This window comes from Siphateles boraxobius, unplaced genomic scaffold (genome assembly GCF_051911475.1).
Source record: "Siphateles boraxobius isolate OS27281-9 unplaced genomic scaffold, OSU_SipBor_1 1, whole genome shotgun sequence".
Lineage (NCBI taxonomy): Eukaryota > Metazoa > Chordata > Actinopteri > Cypriniformes > Leuciscidae > Siphateles > Siphateles boraxobius.
The window spans coordinates 29,662,731-29,685,195 of record NW_027508699.1 but is presented as its reverse complement, the minus strand read 5'-3'; the positions used below and the strand labels follow the sequence as shown (position 1 = coordinate 29,685,195).

The 22,465-nt window shown below is 38.0% G+C and overlaps 1 protein-coding gene across 2 annotated transcripts; it reads left to right on the top strand.

Moving 5' to 3' along the window:
• The first annotated feature begins 107 nt into the window (after nucleotides 1-107).
• On the top strand, nucleotides 108-15,920 carry slc71a1-2 (solute carrier family 71 member 1-2). Of its 2 annotated transcripts, none has more exons than XM_077232289.1 (12): nucleotides 108-326; nucleotides 2,280-2,375; nucleotides 6,757-6,819; nucleotides 7,180-7,307; nucleotides 8,004-8,118; nucleotides 8,351-8,569; nucleotides 9,955-10,068; nucleotides 10,970-11,041; nucleotides 11,959-12,071; nucleotides 12,511-12,608; nucleotides 13,660-13,826; nucleotides 13,912-15,920. In XM_077232289.1, the coding sequence occupies exons 1-12, from the start codon at nucleotides 243-245 to the stop codon at nucleotides 14,122-14,124; spliced, it is 1,482 nt and encodes a 493-aa protein (XP_077088404.1). In that variant the 5' UTR covers nucleotides 108-242; the 3' UTR covers nucleotides 14,125-15,920. The 2 variants fall into 2 exon arrangements, with proteins under 2 accessions (XP_077088404.1, XP_077088411.1); XM_077232296.1 differs by having other exon boundaries at nucleotides 121-326; nucleotides 2,286-2,375.
• The last annotated feature ends 6,545 nt before the right edge of the window (nucleotides 15,921-22,465 follow it).

Genomic DNA, 22,465 nt, shown 5'->3' with positions numbered 1-22,465 from the left:
GGGATTCTTATTTGTTTTTGGTTCACTCGCACGGACGATGTACTCGGCCAATGAAATTGCAAAGAAAACCACTCCCGTGTAAAAGTGACTAATCAGAAACCAGCGTTGAAAAATATGGGCGGAACTAGAGAGCTGAGGACAGGAAGTCGCGTATCTTAGCGTGGATGCTAACGGTAAACTGTAATATTTAGCCACACCTCGCAGGTCTATCTCCCACAAACAAGAATGGATATAAGTTAACAATGACTGGAGAGAAAAAGAAGAAAAAGCGGCTGAACCGCAGCATTCTTCTAGCTAAGAAAATCACCATTAAAGATGGAGTCACTGTGAGTAAAAAATTTCTTTGTGGTAGTTAGCCATATGCTAGTCAGGACTAGCAAGCTAAACCAGTGTTTTTACAGTAACGTTATGAGCTGTAACAACTCCACACTTAGTGTCTTTACGATTGGTAACCTGGCAGACACTTTCTGGAGATTTAATCTGTTTTCTGATGCAAACTAGTAACTGTTATATCTGTACTATAAGGAGAAATAAACAGTAATATTTGAGAGACAATAGTGAAAACAACAAGCCAGCTGGCGACTAAGCAAACAAGATTTTTCATGTTTCATGAATTTTGACATCGAGTTTGTTATCTTATGTTTAAAACCTGAAAATGAAACCGAAAGCTTGAAAATAGGACAATGAATTAAGATAAATAAAAAGTATTTGTGGTGAGCGTCAGTGACAGAATTGGGTGTCCCGTCAGGATAGAAATTAACATGCTTTTTATGACATATGTTCTGTCCGACAGTTCACCTGACGTGTTCTTTATAAGAATGACGTGTTTTTGGTTGACCATGTCGTTTTGGTTGTGAACTTTAGAAAATAGTCGATTCGCACTTAAATGTCAAGACAGCTCCTAATGGGCTGTCAAATTTTGACTTCATGAATCAAGTAGTAACTTAGCCTATGTATTCACACATGGTATAATTTATCTGTTGTCTTTGCCATCATTGTCCTTTTAGGAAACACTTGTCAAGACGATTTCTTCAAATTCCTTACACTCAAAAATGTATTAAAAAAGACAGTAAGGCCAATGCGTAAGTTGGCATCAATGTGTTTTAAACTTCTGTTCACAAACATGAATGTAAATATAAAACGAAACTCCTGACATTACGTTCCCAAATGCAACAAACTATACATCTTTAAATCACAGCCTTTGATTTTATAATCACAATTCGATAAGAGACATCACTATTTAGTAAGTAATTATGCAGCCCCATTTGTTTATTTTAATGTTACGTTTAATTAATGATTAGCATTTAATAAACTCATGTTTGGGAAACTCTGGACTAATATTTAAGTGCAAATGAATGGTCCATTTGTACCAGGCTAAATTATATGCTTGCTCTGCAAGTAAATATTTTTAGTTTGACCTGTCCTCTGTATGAAAACATGACGCGTTTTTAAATTACAGTGTAAGAGAGGTTTACACGGTGCCATAACCAGGTTGTACATTACCAGAGGTTTCTAATCATTGACTTATTGTACAAGTGATTAGCTTGAGACTCCTGGAAATGAACTGAAAAAGGTTTAACTCTATAGCTTTATGAATCAACAGCAGCTCCTCAATATCACTATTTATATCTTGCACGTCTCAAATTTAATAAGAGCTTTTATGAATACATTACAGACTGTACAAAGAGAGATGTGTATGTTGACATTGTGTTAAATGTCTATTAACCTGCATAGTCCTTTCAGGCTTTGTTTGCACTGTTAACTGCTTGGGCACAGACCACGACTCTTTTTCTCCCCTCTTTCTAATGATCCGTAGCATTGTGTTCAATCTGCAGGCTGTTAAACTTATTTAGTGCGGGCTTTCTTGCATGCCATTAAATGACTTCCGCTTTTCGGCATATACAATTTTTAATAAGGGTTTGGCAAGGTAGTTTTGGCCGTTTAAGGGTTGTATTAGGGCCAGGCATCCATCTAATATTTGTTTAAGTGAAAGTTTTTGCAGTACACCAGATAAAGAACAAATAAATGTGAGCTAATAAGTCTGTCATTGTATGACCGTTGGACCCTGTTATTGCACACTATGACTTTGTTTATTTAATGGTTATAAAGCATATGTATTTTTTTTCTTAAAGCTATTTGCTCTGTCTTATGGTCTGTAATGTGTATCATGTTTTCTCTCATTGTCAAACCTTTCTCCTTATTGCTTCTTTATCCATGTTCTTCTACATTACTTCCTGTATTATGTTTGTTTGTAGTAACACTAACTCCTCCTTGTTTAGCCACAGGGGTTTGGAGAGCCCAGTGTCTATCATGCGGTGGTGGTTATCTTCCTGGAGTTTTTCGCCTGGGGACTGCTCACCACTCCCATGCTTACGGTAAACCAGTTTTGCTTCATCGCCCTCATTCACCGTTTCAGATCAGAGCAAATTACGAGCCATGAATATTTGCATTCATTCTCCCTTCCTTTTGTGTCCATAACAAGGAGTGACATTTCCCATTGCCCAGATCCGAGAAGCCTCGTACAAATTTATGAATAAATTAATCCTGATCAAATGAAGGGTAAAATGATGCATACTTATTTGATGAGGGATGCATTGTGTTGGCTGAGTATAATTGACAATGCGATATTAAAACAACATCAAACAGTGTCATGCTAAAAATGACCTTTTTATTTTGAAGGCTAACTGGAGGGTTTGTCAGGCCACAATGGTTATAAATGAAGCCGAACCTGTGATTTACTTTGTAACGTAGTGACAGTTGTTTTTATGCCAGCATGATACTGTTGTTGACACTGTATCCAGTACAGTCACAGCATGCTACTTTATCTATTGGCGCTTTTCCACTACACAGTACCAGCTCGGCTCGACTCGACTCGCCTTTGTTTGGTTTTCCACTGTGTAAAAGTTGTACCTGTACCTGCTTTCGGGTACTTTTTTTCGTACCACCTCCGGCGAGGTTCTAAGCGAGCTAAGGCGATACTAAAATGTGACGTGAAAACAATGCCGACTGCTGATTGGTCAGAGAGAATCGTCACTATTCACTGCGTCATCATTGCACGCGCCAGATGGAGTATCCAGAATAACCCCGCCTTTTTTAAATAGTTTAGCCAGAGATAGTTACTAAACTTACTACTATTATTATGGCAACTCGGAAGAATACGCCGTGGTCAAACGAGGAGGTGCAGACATTCCTTTGTTTGGTTGCCGAAGAGAGGATCCAGCGAGAGCTTGATGGGGCAACGAGGAACGAAAGGCGTCGCTATGACGACCGGGTACTATTTGTGGCGATACTTTCTGCAATGGAAAACGGAACGAAAAGCGAGCCGAGTCGAGGCGAGCCAAGGCGAGTCGAGTCGAGTCGAGCTGGTACTGGTAATGGAAAAGCGCCATATGGCTCTCACTGTAACTAATGTTTCCTTAAATTTACACTGCATGCAAAGTGGAATTGCTGTTTCCTTTTAATGAATAATGCATGAGTTGAAAGCAGTTTGGGTTGAACTCTTTCTGCAGGTCAGAAGCCCTTTAGAGAGAAATATGGCCCACTCAGGCCAAATCAATATATAGTTATTTATTTATATGTATATTTGGCATATATACACATCTGTTCAAAAGTTTGGGTTCTAAGTTTTTTTTAAACAAATGTTTATGAAAGAAGTCTCTTATGCTTACCAAAGCTAATTTATTTGACTAAAACGCAGCAAAACAGCTTTTATTTGAAGTACAAATCTTTTGTAACATAATAAATGTCTTTACTCAATTTTGATCAATGCAGTGCAGTCTTGCTGAATAAAAGTATTTAATCTTACTGACCCCAAAATTTTGAGTGGTACTTTGACCCATTCAAACTTACTGCTATTAAATTCAGGTATCAGGTATTCCAGCTTTGTTTACTTTGTTTCTAGGGATGTACTGTACAGTATATATGTTACCATATCAGTATCTGCAAATATTGGCATTGGCATCTGTCTGTGCTGCATTTGTTCAGCAGAATGAATTTAAACATTGTAAAATTTAAAATGGTCAAACAGAAAACAGAGCTGTGAACACAAGACTACTCTTATTGATCAATGAAGAATAATAATTACCTTAAATATTGACTAAACTAACTTTTTTGTCATTGGTTTAAATGGTATCCGTGACTGCAATGGCACATTAGAAAAGTACTAAACAGTATGCATCATTTTTATTGTACATTGTAATTCTTTGATGTCTGATTTCACACTGTTGATCAGTGCCAACACAATATATGGTAACACTTTAGTTTAGGGTCCAATTCTCATTATGAACTAGTTGCTTATATGCATGCATATTACTAGGATATTGGCTGTTTATTAGTTTATTATAAAGCACATATTAATGCCTTATTCTGGATGGCCATATTCGGCATCCCTTTCAATACCTAAACTTAACAACTAACTTACTATTGATAAGCAGTAATTAGGAATTTGAGGCAAAAGTTGTCACTAGTAGTTAGTTAATAGTGAGAATTGGATTTGGACCCTAATCTAAAGTGTGACCTAATATAGATTTATTGTATGAGCCTTGATATCGATTATCGGCCACAGCATATAAAAGACCAAATTGAAATCTGGATTTTTTTGTCTTTATTTAAACTTGGAAATAATGTTTTAGGATTTTGAAATATTTAAAACAATATTTTGTGACTATTAAAATGTATTATTAAATGTAATACTAAAATGTGGACACGTTCACTCAAACGGTTGTTTGTAATGGAAATAATGTAAAAGAAGTATTTTCTCTAGTGGTCAGTTTTTGAGGCTATATCATTGGCTTTTGGTAGTGGCTGTAATTTAAATAGTCCTGGATAAATTGCTTATTTATGTTTCCTTATTTCCCAATGTGGGAGGAGGATTTGCATTTAATTTGTGCTGTTGAGCCAGAGAGTCGCCTCAGTGCTCTTTGCTCTGGGCTTTTATTTGATTAGTAGCTGCTGAAACTGAAGCACTAATGACCCTAACAAACCTTTCCAGATGAACGCTGCACTGACAAGACTTATCGTCTCAGCTAGTGGCACCGTTTTGCTCTTTCAGACAGTGCAATCGAGCGCTGCTTCAGTGCGTCCTAAAATCTGAGTGTTCAGCTGAGTGTTCAAATTAATACAGCAGGTGAAATGTGTTCACATGCTTTGTTTTCATCTGTCAACAGAGCGTAGGTACAGTCTGTTCACAGCATTCATTCTAATGTTTAGAGTGGGGGCATTCTGAATGTAAAATCTCAGCTCTGGTCAACATGCTCCTTATTTTTCACAATTCACTTAAACGTTTCTCACAGGTGCATTATGAGATTGTTAGACTGTTTACATTTCCATGACAATAACAGTGACTGATAAAGAAGTAACAGTATCAGGTTTTGTTATTGTATGTCATTATGAATCCAACCTATATACGAGCAGAATGATTTTTGCAGGACAATATGCAAGAAATCCTATATAGCAAACAATGATCAATAACCAGTGTCATTTCCCTTTTCTAAAATATGTCCTAGCTGTGCAGTTATAGAAAATTAATAAATGTTTTGCAATATATATGTTTTTAACCTATCAGAATTGAACATACCACTGCATAGGCTAAGTAAGGCATATGCCCTCTTGGACTTCAGTCCTATATCTAATGTTGACTTCTTGGAACTGAAGACTTTCTTTGAATTTGTATACACGTCAATTAATTTGTTTCCCAGTCATAAGAGAACAGATTTCTTTTGTACACTTATGTAAAACTTTGACACTTGGATACAGTGTGTTTAATGATGAATCAAGCCGTGGGAATCATTGCTCCAGTTAGAGGTATGCACCTGCCTTCAACGGCAATGACTGATCTTGTGCTCAGCCTTAAATAGAAAGCAGATCAAATCTCAGAATACTCAAGTAACATTTGTGTTTGGATACAGCCTTGCCTTGTACTTGCCTTGTTATGGGTTGCTCAGTTCTTTGCACATTCAAAACTACATGTTTTGTACCCATGGCGATTATTTTGTAACCTCTAAAAAGTAAAGCAGCAAAAACAAATGACACTAGTTTATGTGGGAATAATAATGTAACATATATATGTGTGTGTGTGTGTGTGTGTGTGTGTGTGTGTGTGTGTGTGTGTGTGTGTGTGTGTGTGTGTGTGTGTGTGTGTGTGTGTGTGTGTGTGTGTGTGTGTGTGTGAAGATTTCAGATGCAAAAGCCTCTAAGTCCGTCTAACGTTTTTGTTTAATATTAACATTTTTATCAGGCTCCATATATTTATAGGTTTCTACCAAAGTACCAGCATTTCTGAATGGGCTGAGGCCTGGGATTTAGTGAGTTTGAAGTGAAAGTATTTGATGAACGAACGTACACTATGGGGGGGGAGCATTCACTCAATATTTCTCATTTTTGACAGAGGTGGCTTTTGCATTGGAGTTCTTCAGATATGTGTTTTATTGATTACTTGAAATCTGAAGTTTTAAATAAGAGACTATTAACGCATCTCTCTCTGTCTCTTATACTCACAAGAGATGGAAAAATCTTGAAATTAGTCTAAAGGTGCATTAAAAAATTGTGATGTTCTTTTGATGTTGCTTACTTTAAAATGCGATGAAATCAGTGGAAATATGTTTGACGTATCACCCAATCCTTATTGCCAAGTGTCGGCCAGTAGAAGTACTTCTTTAATGAGCTCTGCCATGGAGTAAATCTAGTGAATCATTAACCTAGTTATTCTGTACCCAATGTACAGCATACATTTTATGGTCAATCTGTTTTTTGTTTCAGGTGTTACATCAGACATTCCCCCAGCACACATTCCTGATGAATGGACTTATTCATGGTGTCAAGGTAGGACATTGGTTCCAGTCATTCACGTATACTCATGCTTTTCCACTTCTCCCTTTCTGATGGGACAAGAGATAAGAGTCATGATTAGAGCTAGCTACTCTTACATTGCTATGTTTATTTATGATAAACCCTGCTCATACAGTGATGCCCTTGAATGTGGTGAAGTGGGTACAGAATTTTCCATTTTCAACCTCACTGATAAACATGATTCTGCATTCCAACCGGACCCGGATGTTACTTAGAAATTTTAAGAACCAAACAGTTTGTTAGATCCGGTCAGGCTCGGGTTGCAGTTGTTTTTTGAAACTTTCAGATTAGATGTACCATTTAAGGAAGTCATGTGCATTTGTATTAACTCAGGGCCTACTGTCTTTCCTGAGTGCTCCATTAATCGGTGCTCTGTCAGATGTGTGGGGCCGGAAGTCCTTCCTGCTGCTCACTGTGTTCTTCACCTGTGCTCCCATCCCTCTCATGAAGATCAGCCCATGGTAAGCCTCCTGCATGAGTCTGTGTGTGTGCATGTATATGCATGTATAATATGTATATATATATATATATATATATATATATATATTTTTTTTTTTTTTTTTCATTATTTTGAACATTTTGAGAAGTAAAATTGCACCTCATGATTCTACTGAATTAAATTTTTGCCCTTTTTTTGTGAGCCTTTTTTTAATAGACTATTTTTATGAAATATTTAGTTTCTTATTTTTTCTTTTGATTTTGAGGTAAAAGAGCCTTTCTTTTAAAATATTAAAATATAGCATATTCCTTTGTGAGTGTTGTTTTAGTAATTTTGTTATGTTTATATTTTACTCTTTATTTTAGTAATTTTAGTACTTCAGCTTATTTCAGTTACTTTCTAAGGCAAAATTTTCAAAATCATTTAAGTTTTTCATCTAATATTTATATTTTATTCTATTTCAGGTTTATTTAAATTAATGGAAATTATTTTTAATATTTGCAGTTTTTGTTAACAAGAACACTGTTGTTAGCTTAACCCTACCGTGGCACAGTCACTGATTGAGTGTTTGATTGACAGACATAATGATTTGTTCATATTATCATCCTAATTTGATTTTTTATTTTAAACATTTCAAACTGTCTAAATGTTTCATTTTAGACTTAATCAGATTTTTTTTTTCTCGGATTCTTCTCATTCTCTTTGTCTGATCCTACAGGTGGTACTTTGCGGTGATCTCCATGTCTGGTGTGTTTGCGGTCACTTTCTCTGTGATCTTTGCATATGTGGCTGATATCACCCAGGAGCACGAAAGAAGCACAGCATATGGCCTGGTGAGCAGAGGAACATGACTCATGATTTTTTTATTTTTATGTTGTGCTGTAACCACTTCACAGCAACTGTATGTGCAAGAGCAACGCTGGATATTGGTTTCCTGTTATTTTGACAGCCGTCTGTGGTTTCCTTTTTGGTCCTGCAATGAAATGAAGGTGTTAATTGCATCAATGCAACGTTTTCCTTGTGATCAACACAGCTGATTGATTTTTATTTTTACTTTGCCCACAGGTGTCGGCCACTTTTGCAGCCAGTCTGGTGACAAGCCCAGCGATCGGAGCGTACCTGTCAGTGACGTATGGAGATACATTGGTGGTGATCCTTGCCACGGCCATTGCCCTGCTAGACATCTGTTTTATCCTGGTAGCGGTTCCTGAGTCCCTGCCTGAGAAGATGAGACCGGCCTCCTGGGGAGCCCCCATCTCCTGGGAGCAGGCAGACCCCTTTGCAGTGAGTCAATGATGTCTATGCAAGTACAGTCATGGGGATGCAATGATCCTTGTCTGTCACATGATAAGGTTGTTGGTACCTGACAAGGTTGAGATAATTGTTCAGATAACTGACTAATCAATTAGTTTTCATTTTAGTTGTTTCATTTTTGGTCGTGTTGCTTTAATAAATTATTCAATACATATACTGTACACTACCATTCAAAAGTTTGTGGTCAGTAATATTCTTATTTTTTTGAATACTTTTCAACAATGCATTAAATGTATCAAAAGTGACAGTCATTTCTAATGTTACGAAAGATTTCTATTTCAAAGAAATGTTGTTCTTTTGAACGTTTTATACAACAAATAATCCTCAAAAATGATCATGATATCCACAAAAATAAAGCAGTACAACTGTTTTCAACTGTGATGATGATGAGAAATGTTTCGTGAGCACCAAATCATCATATTAGAATGATTTCTAAAGGATCATGTGACACTGGAGACTGGAGTAATGATGCTGAAAATTCAGCTTTACCATCACACACATAAAATGTTTTAAAATATATTACAAATAGAAAACTGTTCATTTAAAATTGTAATAATTTGGTAATATTATCGTTTTATATATAATATATAATTATATATTAATTATATATATAATATATAATTATCGATATATATCGATTAAATAGACCATTAACAGACAACTTTTCCCAGCAGTGACCATAAGTTAGTTGTATTGCCAACGTGGTGCTTGATTTTAGCAGGTTTTACACACCGCGTAAGTCTTATCTAGTTTCCCATTAACCTCGTAGAATCCGAAATGAGCCCAGATGACCGCTTTCCAAGCTTTGGGTGCGTTTTTGATTACCCGTCTATCGCGGTCATCTCGCTCCGCCTCAGCCATCTTTATTGTTGTTATTATGCCCCCGGAAGTAATTGAAACTTCAAAACTTTATTGTCCAAGGCCAGAAAATAAACCGTGACATAATCGATTATGGCACTTTGCCGCATCAATGCTGAATCGTGCATTTCCCGCATTGCGATGCATCGCCGAATCGATTATTGTTAACACCTCTAGTGTATATATATATATGTTACATTTATATTATTTTTATTATTATTGTTACTATTATAACATATTTTATATTTTCCAATCTAAAACGTTTTTCGAAAATGTCGTTTTGCATGTTCCTACTCTGTTTGCCTTGTTGCCTCAAATCAGTACCATTGTGAATTCCATTTTAGGGAGAAAAAACCCCCCATGAGCAGGCATTTGAAGAAGATTGGCGAAGATGTCGTCTATCACTTATTAAATGAATCATGCTGCTGTGCTCCTGCCCACTCATTCTCTCTCAGTGTCTTCCCCCCTTTTTCTCATGCTCTCTCTTTTGTTCACAGTCCTTGCGTAAGGTGGGCCAGGACTCCACGGTTCTCCTGATCTGCATCACTGTCTTCCTGTCCTACCTGCCTGAGGCTGGACAGTATTCCAGTTTCTTCCTGTATCTCAGACAGGTACAGTGCACACCTTTATATCAATGACACAAAGACACATAACTGAAACTTCTTTTTATTTAGTGGCATGGTGGATCTCTGAGGTTGCTACTACTGCATGAATATGCTTTGGCAATTATGCAAACACTCAAACCTTGTTGCTTAAGCAAATGCCTAAAAAGTGAGTCACATAGCTGTCACATAGGCTCCCTCACCCTACAAGTAAACAGTTAGAAATAACTTGAGATAGTCATGTGATGTTTAACTCACTCAGCTTCTGCTGTAGTTAAAGGGCAGCCGTTTTGCGGAAGGCATTTTCCTCATATTTCAAAACAGATTTGTTTGATTGTGTGGATGCATGTACACAACGCTTAGATACATTATTGTAACACTTTCTTTTCTTCTACTGTCAGGTTGACAATTACTGGAAATTATGCAGGTCTAAATAAGGAAACAGCATGAACGACACTGTATGCTGTTGATGTTAATGGGTTTTATATTAATAAAATCAAAAGGTTATTTCACACCACTGTTTTTATCGTAACTAATATTATTAAAAACATTTTTGTTAATTGAAATAAAGATCAAATAAAATGTAAATATTAGATGAAAAATGTAAACAAATATAGAAATGCAAAATTTTCAACTAACTGAAATGTTTTAGTTGAAGTACTAAAATTACTAACTTGATAAAATAAAACCAAAAGCACAACAAAATTAAAATTAATTAAAAATTAAGCTAAAATTTAATTTTTGGGTAAAAATATAAGAATCTATTCAAATTATTAATAACTGATAATAGTATCTAAATAATACTGAAATAACGCTGTTGTTTCAGGCAATTAGATTCACTGGTCTGTCGGCCGCTAACTAAAAATCTTAATCGAAATATGTTCTTAAACTGCCCATTTTTAATTCCCAGGTCATTGGATTTACATCAGAAACAGTTGCTGCCTTTATTGCTGTGGTGGGAATCCTCTCCATCTTGGCTCAGGTTGGTTTCCAGGATTTTTTTCAATCTCTTCCATTGTGAGTTTGTACCGCCTGACTCTGAGCAGCACAGCGTGTGTTCATTCATACTAATCGGCTCACTGTGCGAGTGCATCAGGCTGGGGGTGTGCAATATGACCACAATCCAAATCATTGAGTAAAATCACTCAAAATTTTACACAAAATATACAATGCATAAAAAAGTTCTTTTTGCTTTACATAAGGTTTTTATATCATCAAAATTTGAGACCATTGAAATTAATTCTTGTCACCAATTTTTAATATCACAAAAAAATACTAGCCTACATAAATTGTATAAAGCAATCAAATGTATAAAAAACACTGCATATCTTCTATGTGTAAATTAAATATACATTTATTCTTATTAAAGTGAGACAAAAGTGATTCAGTCAAGAGCTTTGAGAGATTTTCTCTTTTGTTGATTAACATTAATGACACAGACGGCAGCATGTTTATTAGGCTGCTGTCACTTTAAGACCGAATGCATTTCTCCAATATACTGTTACACATGCGTTTTCGTTCTCAACTGTTTATGTTCACTTAAGACATAAATGAATGTTCACGAGGATACTTGCAAAAAGGGCATTTTGACACAAAAGTATGCTTGCGCTCATGAGTAGCTGCTTCGTGTGCGTGCGTCTCTCAGACAGCATGAACATATAGCTAAATGAGTTCCCTTTTGCTGCTTATTGCATTTCAACGGTTTAAAATCACTTTCTTTTAAACCGCAATGCTTAATGCATGGAAGCTATAAGCTTTCATCACCGCAATAGAGGCGATTTTCCAAAATATCTACTTTGTTGACAAATTTCTACCGGTTAATCATGTCTACTGTCAAGTCACCCACCCCTACACAAGCCAGTGAAGATTTGCAAAGTAATGATTTATGTCTTTGTGCAGACGGTTGTCCTGGGAATCCTGATGCGTTCCATAGGGAATAAGAACACTATCTTGTTAGGCCTTGGCTTTCAGATCCTACAGCTGGCCTGGTATGGCTTTGGCTCCCAGCCCTGGTGAGTTGATCATCTAGAAAGTAACCCACTAGAGGGCAGCAAAGTCTTAGTTAGACATGGTACATTTCCAGTTTGCATTGGGACTTTATACTTGAAATCAATTATTACAGTGTTTCATAAGCTATATTTATAGCACTTTACCTAGATATTTCACAGCTATTTACTATTCTGAAATATTTTTTGTTGTTGATAAATGGATGAAGAAAATCAATGTATTTCATTCAAGATGGCATGTCCTGCTTATGTGACATTTATCATGCCATTACAAGTCATTAAGTTATCTTTCTGTGTCTTTTGGCTAGAACTCAAACAAACATAACCTCTGCAGTGTGTGTTTTGGATCAGTGCATGTTCCTGAAAGTAGTTACACATGCACGTGAACTGAAACCGATTGAGAGTCTGTGTGTGTGAGAGTCTGATGGTTTATTTTTCCCTTAAGGATGATGTGGGCCGCTGGAGCTGTTGCCGCCATGTCCAGCATCACCTTCCCGGCAATCAGTGCCATAGTGTCCCGCAACGCAGACCCTGACCAACAAGGTGAGACACGTGCAGCCATACACAGAATAATTATATTATTTTTACAGTGAATATTTAATTCTGATGGGTCATTCACTGCATTCTCCAGTCAAAAACAAAGATGTGCTAGTTTCATGTTTCTGTATCACTATTTAGTCTCTTCTTATTAAAAAATCATATTAACTGGTTGATTTTTCATGCCTTATTTATGTATTTGGTAGCGTGTAAAAAACAGGATAATATATATTTGGCCTGTGCAGAACAAACCCCTTCAATTTACTTTTAACCCGATAATGACTCTCTGACCTTATTAATTTTTTGAACTGAATTTTAGTCGATACTAATAAGCTCATTAATTATTTTCATGTTATGGCCGATAGGGAAAACATATGGTGTATTAAATTGTTATATTATATTATTTTGTCTGAATAAATGTAAAATTATACACTACTAAAAATAATACAAAATATTTTAAATACATTAACAACTGCTCAAATGTTTGGGGTCGGTAAGATTTATTTAATATTTATGAAAGAAGCCTTTTATGCTCAACAAGACTGCATTTATTTGATCAAAACTACAGTAAAAACAGTAATATTGTGAAATTATTTTTATTTTAATATATTTATACAAGTTTTCTATTTTAATATAAAGTGTAACTTATTCCTGTTATGGCAAAGCTGAATTTTCAGCATAATTTCTCCAGTCTTCAGTGTCACATGATCCTTCAGATATCATTCTAATATGATGATTTGGTGCTCAAGAAACATTTCTCATTATTGTCAATGTTGAAAACAGTTGTGCTGCATAATAATTTTTTGGGAACAGTGATGCATTTGTTTCAGGATTCTTTGAAACAAAAGAACAACATTTATTTATAAAAAAAAATTTGTCTTTACTGTCAGTTTTGATCATTTTAATGTGTCCTTGCTGAATAAAAGTATTCATTTCTTTTTAATGGTAGTGTATTGTTACAATATAATATAGTAACCTGTTTGTTTTTTTGTTTTTGTTTTCAACATGTGATTGGGAAAATACAGTCTCATTCAGTATGTCTCTTTGTCTCTGTCAGGTGTGGTGCAGGGGATGATCACAGGAATTCGAGGACTATGTAACGGTCTGGGTCCTGCGCTCTACGGCTTCGTCTTTTACCTGTTTCACGTGGAGCTCAGTGAAATGGACCCCGCAGAGAGCCCAGAGAAGGGTGCCAAACCCAACATGGCCAACCCCACAGATGAGGTGAGTGGTGATAAGAAATAAGAAATCTCTCTCTATAACATAACATGCATGGACCCACAAATCTCTGTATATCATGCCTCTTCAGAGTGCCATCATCCCAGGCCCTCCTTTCCTGTTCGGAGCATGCTCGGTTTTGCTGTCCCTTCTGGTTGCTCTCTTCATCCCAGAGCACAATGGCCCCAACACGCGGCCCAGCAGCTATAAGAAGCACAACAATGGCGCGCAGAGCCACTTACACAGCTCGCAGGGCGGACCCTTTGAGGGCAAGGAGCCTCTACTGGAGGACAGCAGCGTATAACCCCACTGACGAGGGGGGCGGGCACGGACCCCAACCCCCTCACAATCACCACCCCAACCTGCCTAGGCGCACATGAGCAGTGCACCTTTTTACAGAAGATGACATCACCGCCCTCTCTTGCTCCCCTGCAGCTCGGAGGCAGAATGAGCTGTGGGAACTGGCGCACACATTACAAGTGCGTAACTGGGCCAACTGGGAGCTGACCTTGGCCTTGAGGAACAGGAAGTGGAGCAAAGGACATTTTGGCTTGAAGGAAATGCAAGCAGACAGCTGTGTGCTGATATGGACTTGGTGAAGGTTTTCCTCATTTTTACTGTTACACATTTTTTTGTGTGTTTTTTTTCTCTCTCTCTTTCAGAGTTTCAATTGTATAAATGTTCCTTGTCCAAAGACCTGGTAACCGTAACAATAGGGAACGTGTCTATCGTGACGTTACAGGCTAACTTTTGATGTGCTGCTTTCTACTGGTTCTTCTTGGTTTTGTACTTAACAGACTAAAAGACGCTTCTAGGGAAGAGTGTGTCGTCTTTCCGAACCCTCAAGGAAATGTAACCAAGAAATGTCAGAAAGAAGGTCATCAGCGTCATTTCTCACAGTCATTGCTGTTGAATCATGCTCCTTCAAACTATACTTTCTGTTCTTGTACATCAGATGAAATAGTTTGTACTTCCTCTTCCTTCCTCACAATAGGTGTGTCAGAATTCCTGCAGAGGGAGTAAAAGTTGCCTAAGTGACTTTATCACAATTACCAAACCCAGATGAAGACTACACTCTGAGAAGGGTCAAACGTATCACTCCTGTCGGAGCCTGCGCATATTTGATTTTCGTTTATCGTCTGCTTTGCCACCAGAACTCCCTGTGAACGTCAGCACTGCCATGTTACAACAGGCTTGCAGGGTTACAAGCTTACTGACCGCATACCTAGTTTTCATATTATCGCAAGCACTGATGTGGGTGGAATAGCTTAAATGTGATTGGATGAGCATTGCTAGATCCAGTGAATCTAATATCACACATGCTGCTACTGTAGGGTGTACAAGGTTACAAAGTTCTGTGGTATAATACTATACTCTTAACGTGGTGTTTCTATTAGAGCTAAGCTTTTTTGGGCACGCCATTGTAATTTTAGACCCCAAATTTTGTGGCAGATTTCCATTTGCGGTGGTTTTTTCTTGTTTTCTGGTGAGAAGCTCTGAATACTTTTATCAGATCTCAACATTAACGTTTGATTTTCCAGAGAAAACCTCAAGTGCATTCAGATCACTTTTTTTAAACTGATCTCTGGGTTTTGTTTGTTTGGTTTTAGGTGCCATACCTATGACTTTATTTCAGTCTTTGTGCATTTTTATTAATTTGTGATTCATTTTCTGGTATTTGTATGGTTTTCTTATTTTTATGTTACTATAAAAAAAATGATTTTCAAGTATGTTCCACAGGCTTAGTCATTGTAACTTGTTTTTAGCTAACTTTTGGACCATTTATGTTCTCTTACCGCATTGAAAACCATGTAAATGTTATTTAAAGAAGTTTTCCATTTTGCATTGAGCTGTATGACCAAACTTGAATGGTGGTATTTGTCATATTATTCTCACCTTTTTTCTGTACCTGCATAATAACTCCTTTCCACTAGCCACTAACTTGCAAAGAAATCTGGTGTTTGCCTCAGAAAAAAAGCCAATTAATGTGTGCCTAAAATGTGCTCTAAAAGAATAGAAACAGTATATGTGAATGGGGAACCGGCTGTAAATATTAGGAACTAATGAGAAACTATTTATTAAAAGTTTATTGATATTGAAGTCTTTGTTTTTTTCTTCTTCTTCTTCTTCAAAAAAAAAATATATATTATGTATGGGATTATTGTTGATTTTCTTGTAATGTTGTCGGCTAAAATTAAAAGATATTTCTTATAAATTCTTTAAGTCTCAGGACAAGCATTGTTCAGGGTTTAGCAAAATGGTGCAATTTTTTTAGGTATTTTTTATTAACTCTTGAATTCATTGGGGGCGGGGGATTTAGTCTAATACGTAGTCATTGCCTAAAAGTATTTTTTGCCGCGACAAATCAATCACTCCTTTACGCCGCCTTCACTGGCAGTTGAAATCAGCTCCGTAGTACGCAATACGCACCCAACGGACGTCGTACTACACAGTGAAAAGCGTCGGAAGCGGGTAGAACAAAAATGGCGGAGAGATTAGAATGGTTGATTTTGTCAGTTCTGTATGATCTCTCTGATGAGGGTTATAGAGATATTAATAGGAAGGCTGCTGCGTGAGGAAAGTTGCTCAGGACGTTGACATGTCAGGTCGGCTAAAAAATGTGATATAGTGGTATAATTTATTAGTTCGATGTCTGCCTTCAATTTAATTGTATTAACTGCCCTAATAACGTTAGCAAATCATGAAAATAAAAAAATGACATGACAACTTAACTTTTAATAAAATAAATAATGATTTTATAACGATAAAAATTCAGATTTGTTTATCAGTATCATAGCAACGCTAACTTCCGCTGGAATTGTCGGATAGGAACCGTCCGTAGATTTTCGCAAGAGTTCAATTTTTTGAACGCATCCGGATGACCAACGGACACGATTTTCTTCGCACCGCACTCGGTCGGACCCGTTTCGGACCCATTCGCATGCGGTCTGCGAATCTCCATAGGAAATGAATAACTTCCGGTCGTTTCGGAGCCGTATCGGAGCTGATTTCAACTGCCAGTGTGAAGGCGGCGTTACGACTGGCTGCCTGCACGTTCATTCACTGAGCTCGCGGCTGCTGCAACTTGCGCTCTCTTCACGACTCAACGTCCACGGACCGTTATTAATGTTTTATCAGACAATTACTACTCAGGATTTTCCTTCAGTATAATTTCTGGACAATCAGGGTCGGATTCGGGACAACAGCCTAGATTTCGGGACTGTCCCGAATTTTTCGGGACTTCTGGTCACCCTAATAGAGAAGAGGGTTTTTTTTTCTTCTCTGATTACTGCCTTCTGCTTTTGGTAACTCGTCGTATTTCTATGAAGACATGCCTTTATTACTTTGAAACAAACAATGCAATGTTAATCTGCTAGAGGGCAGCAGTGGGCAACATCGTATCCAACACTTACTGTGTCTTTAAAAACTGGAGGTGAGGTAGTTCATTTTGATTTTGTCACTACACGACAACCACAATATTCTCATAAGGTGTATTACGATTTAAGACATTTTATTCACAACAATGTATTGAATTGTCTTTCAGGTTCAGATGTGACTTGCAGTGCTGAGGACATTTGTGGGTTTACTCAATGGAAAAAGATATTTCGCTCTTAATCGCTCTGATTGGTTTTTGGTGACTGGTTTAAATGTCAGTTTTTGGACTTTGAAAAGGCAGTAGTTGGTTTAATGCTTGCTTACACCAACTGCAGCATGTGTCAGAAATGTTTATAACAAGGAGGTGGAATCACACATGAGAAGTGAGAAACACAAACAGTTTGAAGAGCTGAGTCAGTGTTTCAAAACGTAACACCAGGGGCCTGTTTCACACAGCTATTGTAGACCGGTCTATAGTGTTAGACAAGTCTAAAATTTGCTCATAGACTAGTCTAATGCAAGTTAGACTGTTTCACAAAAATAAAGACTGACTTAATTAAGACCAAAAAATTAACTTAGGTCTAAAACTCTGTTACCTTGGCAACCAGCAGTAACAATCAGTTACATTACAAACAGCCAAAAGAAAAGGGAAAATGGCTCAAAAAATGGTTTGCTGACGACGTTATGGAGAGCTATGGGAACTTGGGAAGCGAAAGGGTTTTTAGGGTTTTTAGGATTAATTAAACAATCAAAACCAGGCAATACAAATTCATATTAACAATACATACCTTCAATATCAAAACAATTTACAAATTTTGTAAACACAATAAATAAATAAATAAATAAATAAATAGAACATAAAATATCACAGATGTCTAATCAGTTATCAAATTGTGTATAATTTTGAAAACCTCCAAGGCTTGTCTTGTTTTTATATCTTTCAAAGCTTTCTTATAGAGTTAACTCCTTCATAAAAATAAAAAAAGGTCTTACCTTCATAAATCTACATAAACTGCTTAGCTAAAATAATTAAACTGTTATACATTAAAATGCCCATAAGTTTCAAGCATTATTTTTCACCATCATGATCAGGAAGTAACTCTCATAATACAATGAAACGGATCACTATATACAATTATATTACACAAAATCAATGTTTTAAAATGCTTATTGTACTGTTCCTTAATGTATCATTATAACATACGTATAAAGTTTTACGTTGCGTGTGTAATAAAAGCATGCCGTTTCGTGTCTAAGCAAATTACGCTTCAAAACGTTAGGTGGAGTTACTCGGTTTAGAACGTAAGCTCCGCCCCTCATTTCCGGTCCTGGCGCTGGTGTTAGAACGTAAGCTCCGCCCATTACTTCCGGTTCTGGCGCTGGGGTTCTGAAACTGGTGGTGCTGCGGGTCTGCAGCTGGATACTACTGTATATGGAGACAGGACGAGGCCGAGGGACGTGAGAGACCGGCGCTGCCGGTGGTGTGAATGAACGTCACCTGAGACGCAACATCTCGCATCTCTGGAAAAGAAAACAAAAAAGAAAAGATACAAAAACATGGTACAAGATGCCAAAAAAGAAATGTTTAAGAGGCCATTTTCCCTTTTCTTTTGGTTGTTTGTAATGTAACTGATTGTTACTGCTGATTGCCAAAGTAACATAGTCCCCTAAAATCCACTGGATCCGTCTACGGCGCGGAACGTCAGCGTCGCGGATGCCGGAGTTAATCGAGGCCATTATAGTCAATGCTCTTAAGTCCACCGCCTGCGGACGCAGCGCGTCTCAGAAGCGCCTCTCCGCAGAGAATAGGTAGCAGGTCTATTTTCGCCGCTTGCCGCGTCAAGCAGCACAGAGCACATTGTACCGGGCAGGAAGTCAGACACAGAACGGCATAGAGGATCCGGTAGATTTTCAAAATAAAACACCCTGTGGAGACCAACACTCCGCTGCTGAAACACGTCTGAGACGCTTCCAGTGGACTTTGACGCCGACTAGGGACGCATCAAAAACGTGCCGCTGACGTTCCGCGCTTCACACTGCACGCGTAACCAGCGCATATTTCTTTCGGCGCCCATAAGAGCATTCACACCGCATGCAGAGGCGGCGCGGCAGCGCGTAGCAGGAGCAGAGCAGGAGCAGCAGTGCCGCGATAGTTTCGGCGCCCAGTCTATTTTTGCCGCGCCGCTTACGCTGAAAAACTGACTGTGCATTGATCATGGCCAAAATAGCCTACACATCATTTTTACCCAAAAATCGCATTGATGATATCTATTGTGTTTTAAACAGTCAATCAAATGACCTTCATCAATTTAAAAAGAAAACAAATGTCCAAAAACAAACTTGTTGCCCAAACTACAAAAACAAAGATGAACCAAACTTTATATATAATATTTTAATTAATAAAATAAGCTTCTTGACAAGTCTTTTCTTGTAAATGTATTTTGAAAACGAAATAAAGCAATGCCAACTTACCCATTATAAAGTCTACTTTGTCTGTACACATGCCGCGGTTCAGCCGCTCGCGTCAAACGCTGCCAGTGTGAAAGCAAAATGCGCTTGTCCTGCTTTCGAAGGAGTCTATTTTTTTTGGTCTTAATTAAGTCAGTCTTTATTTTTGTGAAACAGTCTAACTTGCATTAGACTAGTCTATGAGCAAATTTTAGACTTGTCTAACACTATAGACACACTTGTCTAGCTTTGTGAAACCGGCCCCAGCTAGGCTACCACATGCCATATTAGACTCTTCTTGCACTTATTTAGCGCCTACGTCAGAAGTGGGTAACACTAACTATTTTACAATGTCCTTGTTACATATGTTACATGTACTTACCATAGTAATAACAGTAAATTATGCACAATTACATGCAACTAACCCTAAACCAAATCCCAATCCTACCCTAACTCTATAGTAAATACATGTTGTTAATTAATTTGACTCAGTTCTTACATGTATTATTACACTGTAACAATGACACCTCAAAATAAAGTGTAACCCAAAAGTGTTTTCTTTAATTTGACTTAAACCTCAATAAACGAGATTGCACAAACAAAAGTAAATTTAAGCGAGATTAGAAAGAAACCCCTGTGTGTCAGGGCTATTTGTTAACTTAAACATTTTCATTAATTAAAGTCCCCCTTATAATCAATAACCCCCCCCCCCCCCCCCAAAAAAAACTCATCTTTGATCACAAAAATTACATATTTATGTTTTTTCTTTTACAAAAATGAGGTTTTTTTCTTTAAAAAAATTCTTCATGCCTTTAAAATAACTTGAATGTTACTACACCCTTGACTCATTTAAATTATCCCTGCCTCCACTCACTCACAACTATGGCTGCGTTCCATTCCACTTTTGTGCGTTCCATTCGCGTGATTTTTCCCCCCAAACCACTTCAGCGGAAATCCCGCCCTGCAGCCGATTTCATTGGTTTAGGTTACAGTGACGGGTAGGTTTAGGGATCAGTGTTTGGTGTAGGCAATCAGTACAGTGATTGACATGACCAATGAAAACTTTAGAATCGGCTGCAGGGCGGGATTTCCACTGAAGTGGTTTGGGGGGGGAAATCACGCGTTCCATTCGACCCTAAGGCCCATGACACACTGGCTGCGTGGCGTGAGCATGACGTTTCTGTTGCGTGGCGGCTGCGTCGCGTTTTCTGTGTCTTTACACACCAGAAACGTGTCTGACGCGGCGGTGCTGACACGGATCACCCTTGTTCGACGTATGGGAGAGAGTTGTGTAAGCCCTATACTTCGTGTTAAGCATAAATATAAAGCCTATAAAGACACTGTCAGCAGTATTGACAGCAAAATAGACGTTATTTTGCTGTCAATACTGCTGACAGTGTCTTCATCAGTAGGCTTTATATGTATGCTTTCATTTTTTTATATGTATAATCCTTCATTATTGCAAAGGTTCCGCCAGTAGTGGGCACTCATGCAGCATAAGCAATGACGTAGGCTACATCCGAGTGAACGAGACAGAGGGAAGTTAGTGAGTGAAGGGCATAACAATTTTGGACTGGAACGCAGCCTAGTTCAGAGATCCAATCGTTGACGATCACACCTTCACATGATTGGTTACAAGGAAGTTTGTGACGTCAGAAACACCAGCAAACAACGATTTTGAGGGTGCTTTCACACCTGCCTCATTTAGTTTGTTGAATCGCACTAGAGTTCGTTGTCCCCCTTGGTGTGGTTCGTTTGGGCAGGTGTGAATGCAGAAATCGCACTCGGGTGCACACTAAAAGCGGGCCGAGACCTCCTCGAAGAGGTGATCTCTGTACGCTTTCAAACAAACTCTGGAGCAGTTCGTTTGTGGTGAGAACGTGATCTGACCTCGTACAGTCCCAACTGCCAAAGAACTGCGCATTTTTGGACTGAACCAGCTGCCGTAGTCAGCTGCGCTGTGCATAATAGGATGAGGATTAATGTTTGTAAGAGTTTGCACTTTTAGCATGGCAGCTCGTGGACAAACTTGGAGTTGTGAGGAGGTGGGGAGCCTCATAGAAATTTGGTCTGATGACCATATTTGGTCCCAACTTTCAAAACCTCACAAGAACAGAGTAATAACTTGCTAGAGACAGATCCGTTCAAGATAGTTCATTTACTCAGGGAACATCAACAGCCAGCAGTACACTTGATAACAGCCCAGGTGGATTACATCTGCACCAAACAGGTTCTTCTTTGCTACTTTTAAGCCAAAGTCGAACGGCATTATATTAGATTGCCCCCTACAGGTCAATGTACAAAAGCTCGCTCTAAAACAAACAGCGAGATCTTCGCTTTGTTTAGCAAACAGCTCTCCATAGTAAAAAGCGGCGTGTTGTCTGCCGGATTTGCCTCCTCTTTGTTTACTTCCTGGAGTTCTGTTGGAATTTTCTGACCAATCGCAGTGCAGTTATGGAAATAGATTCAAGACACATCTGGCCAACGAGTGATGTGGATGTTGTCACGTGACTGCATTTTGGTTCGTTTCATCAACTCATCAACTGATTCGGACCAGAGCAGTCAGTGTGGTGTGAAAAGGAACCAAAACGCCTGAAAAATTCTACAAAGTGTCATTTTTCGCCCTTGGTCCGGACCAAATGAACCGAACTACAGATGTGAAAGCACCCTGAGACTGTCTTTGGTTCACTGCAGATTTAAGAGAAAATACTCACCAATGATATTGACTTATGAATTTGCTTGTGGTTTGTCTTAAACTAAGCATATTAAAAACACCACATAGACATATAAACAACATTAAAAGCTTGATTTTCACCACAGGG

What these genes read in the sequence shown, in the direction of transcription:
- slc71a1-2 (XM_077232289.1), top strand. Translation starts at nt 243, where the DNA reads ATGACTGGAGAGAAAAAGAAGAAAAAGCGGCTGAACCGCAGCATTCTT. An exon ending in GAAGCACAGCATATGGCCTG is followed by an intron (nt 8,119 to 8,350) that starts GTGAGCAGAGGA and finishes CTTTGCCCACAG; the next exon opens with GTGTCGGCCACTTTTGCAGC. An exon ending in GGCTTTGGCTCCCAGCCCTG is followed by an intron (nt 12,072 to 12,510) that starts GTGAGTTGATCA and finishes TTTTCCCTTAAG; the next exon opens with GATGATGTGGGCCGCTGGAG.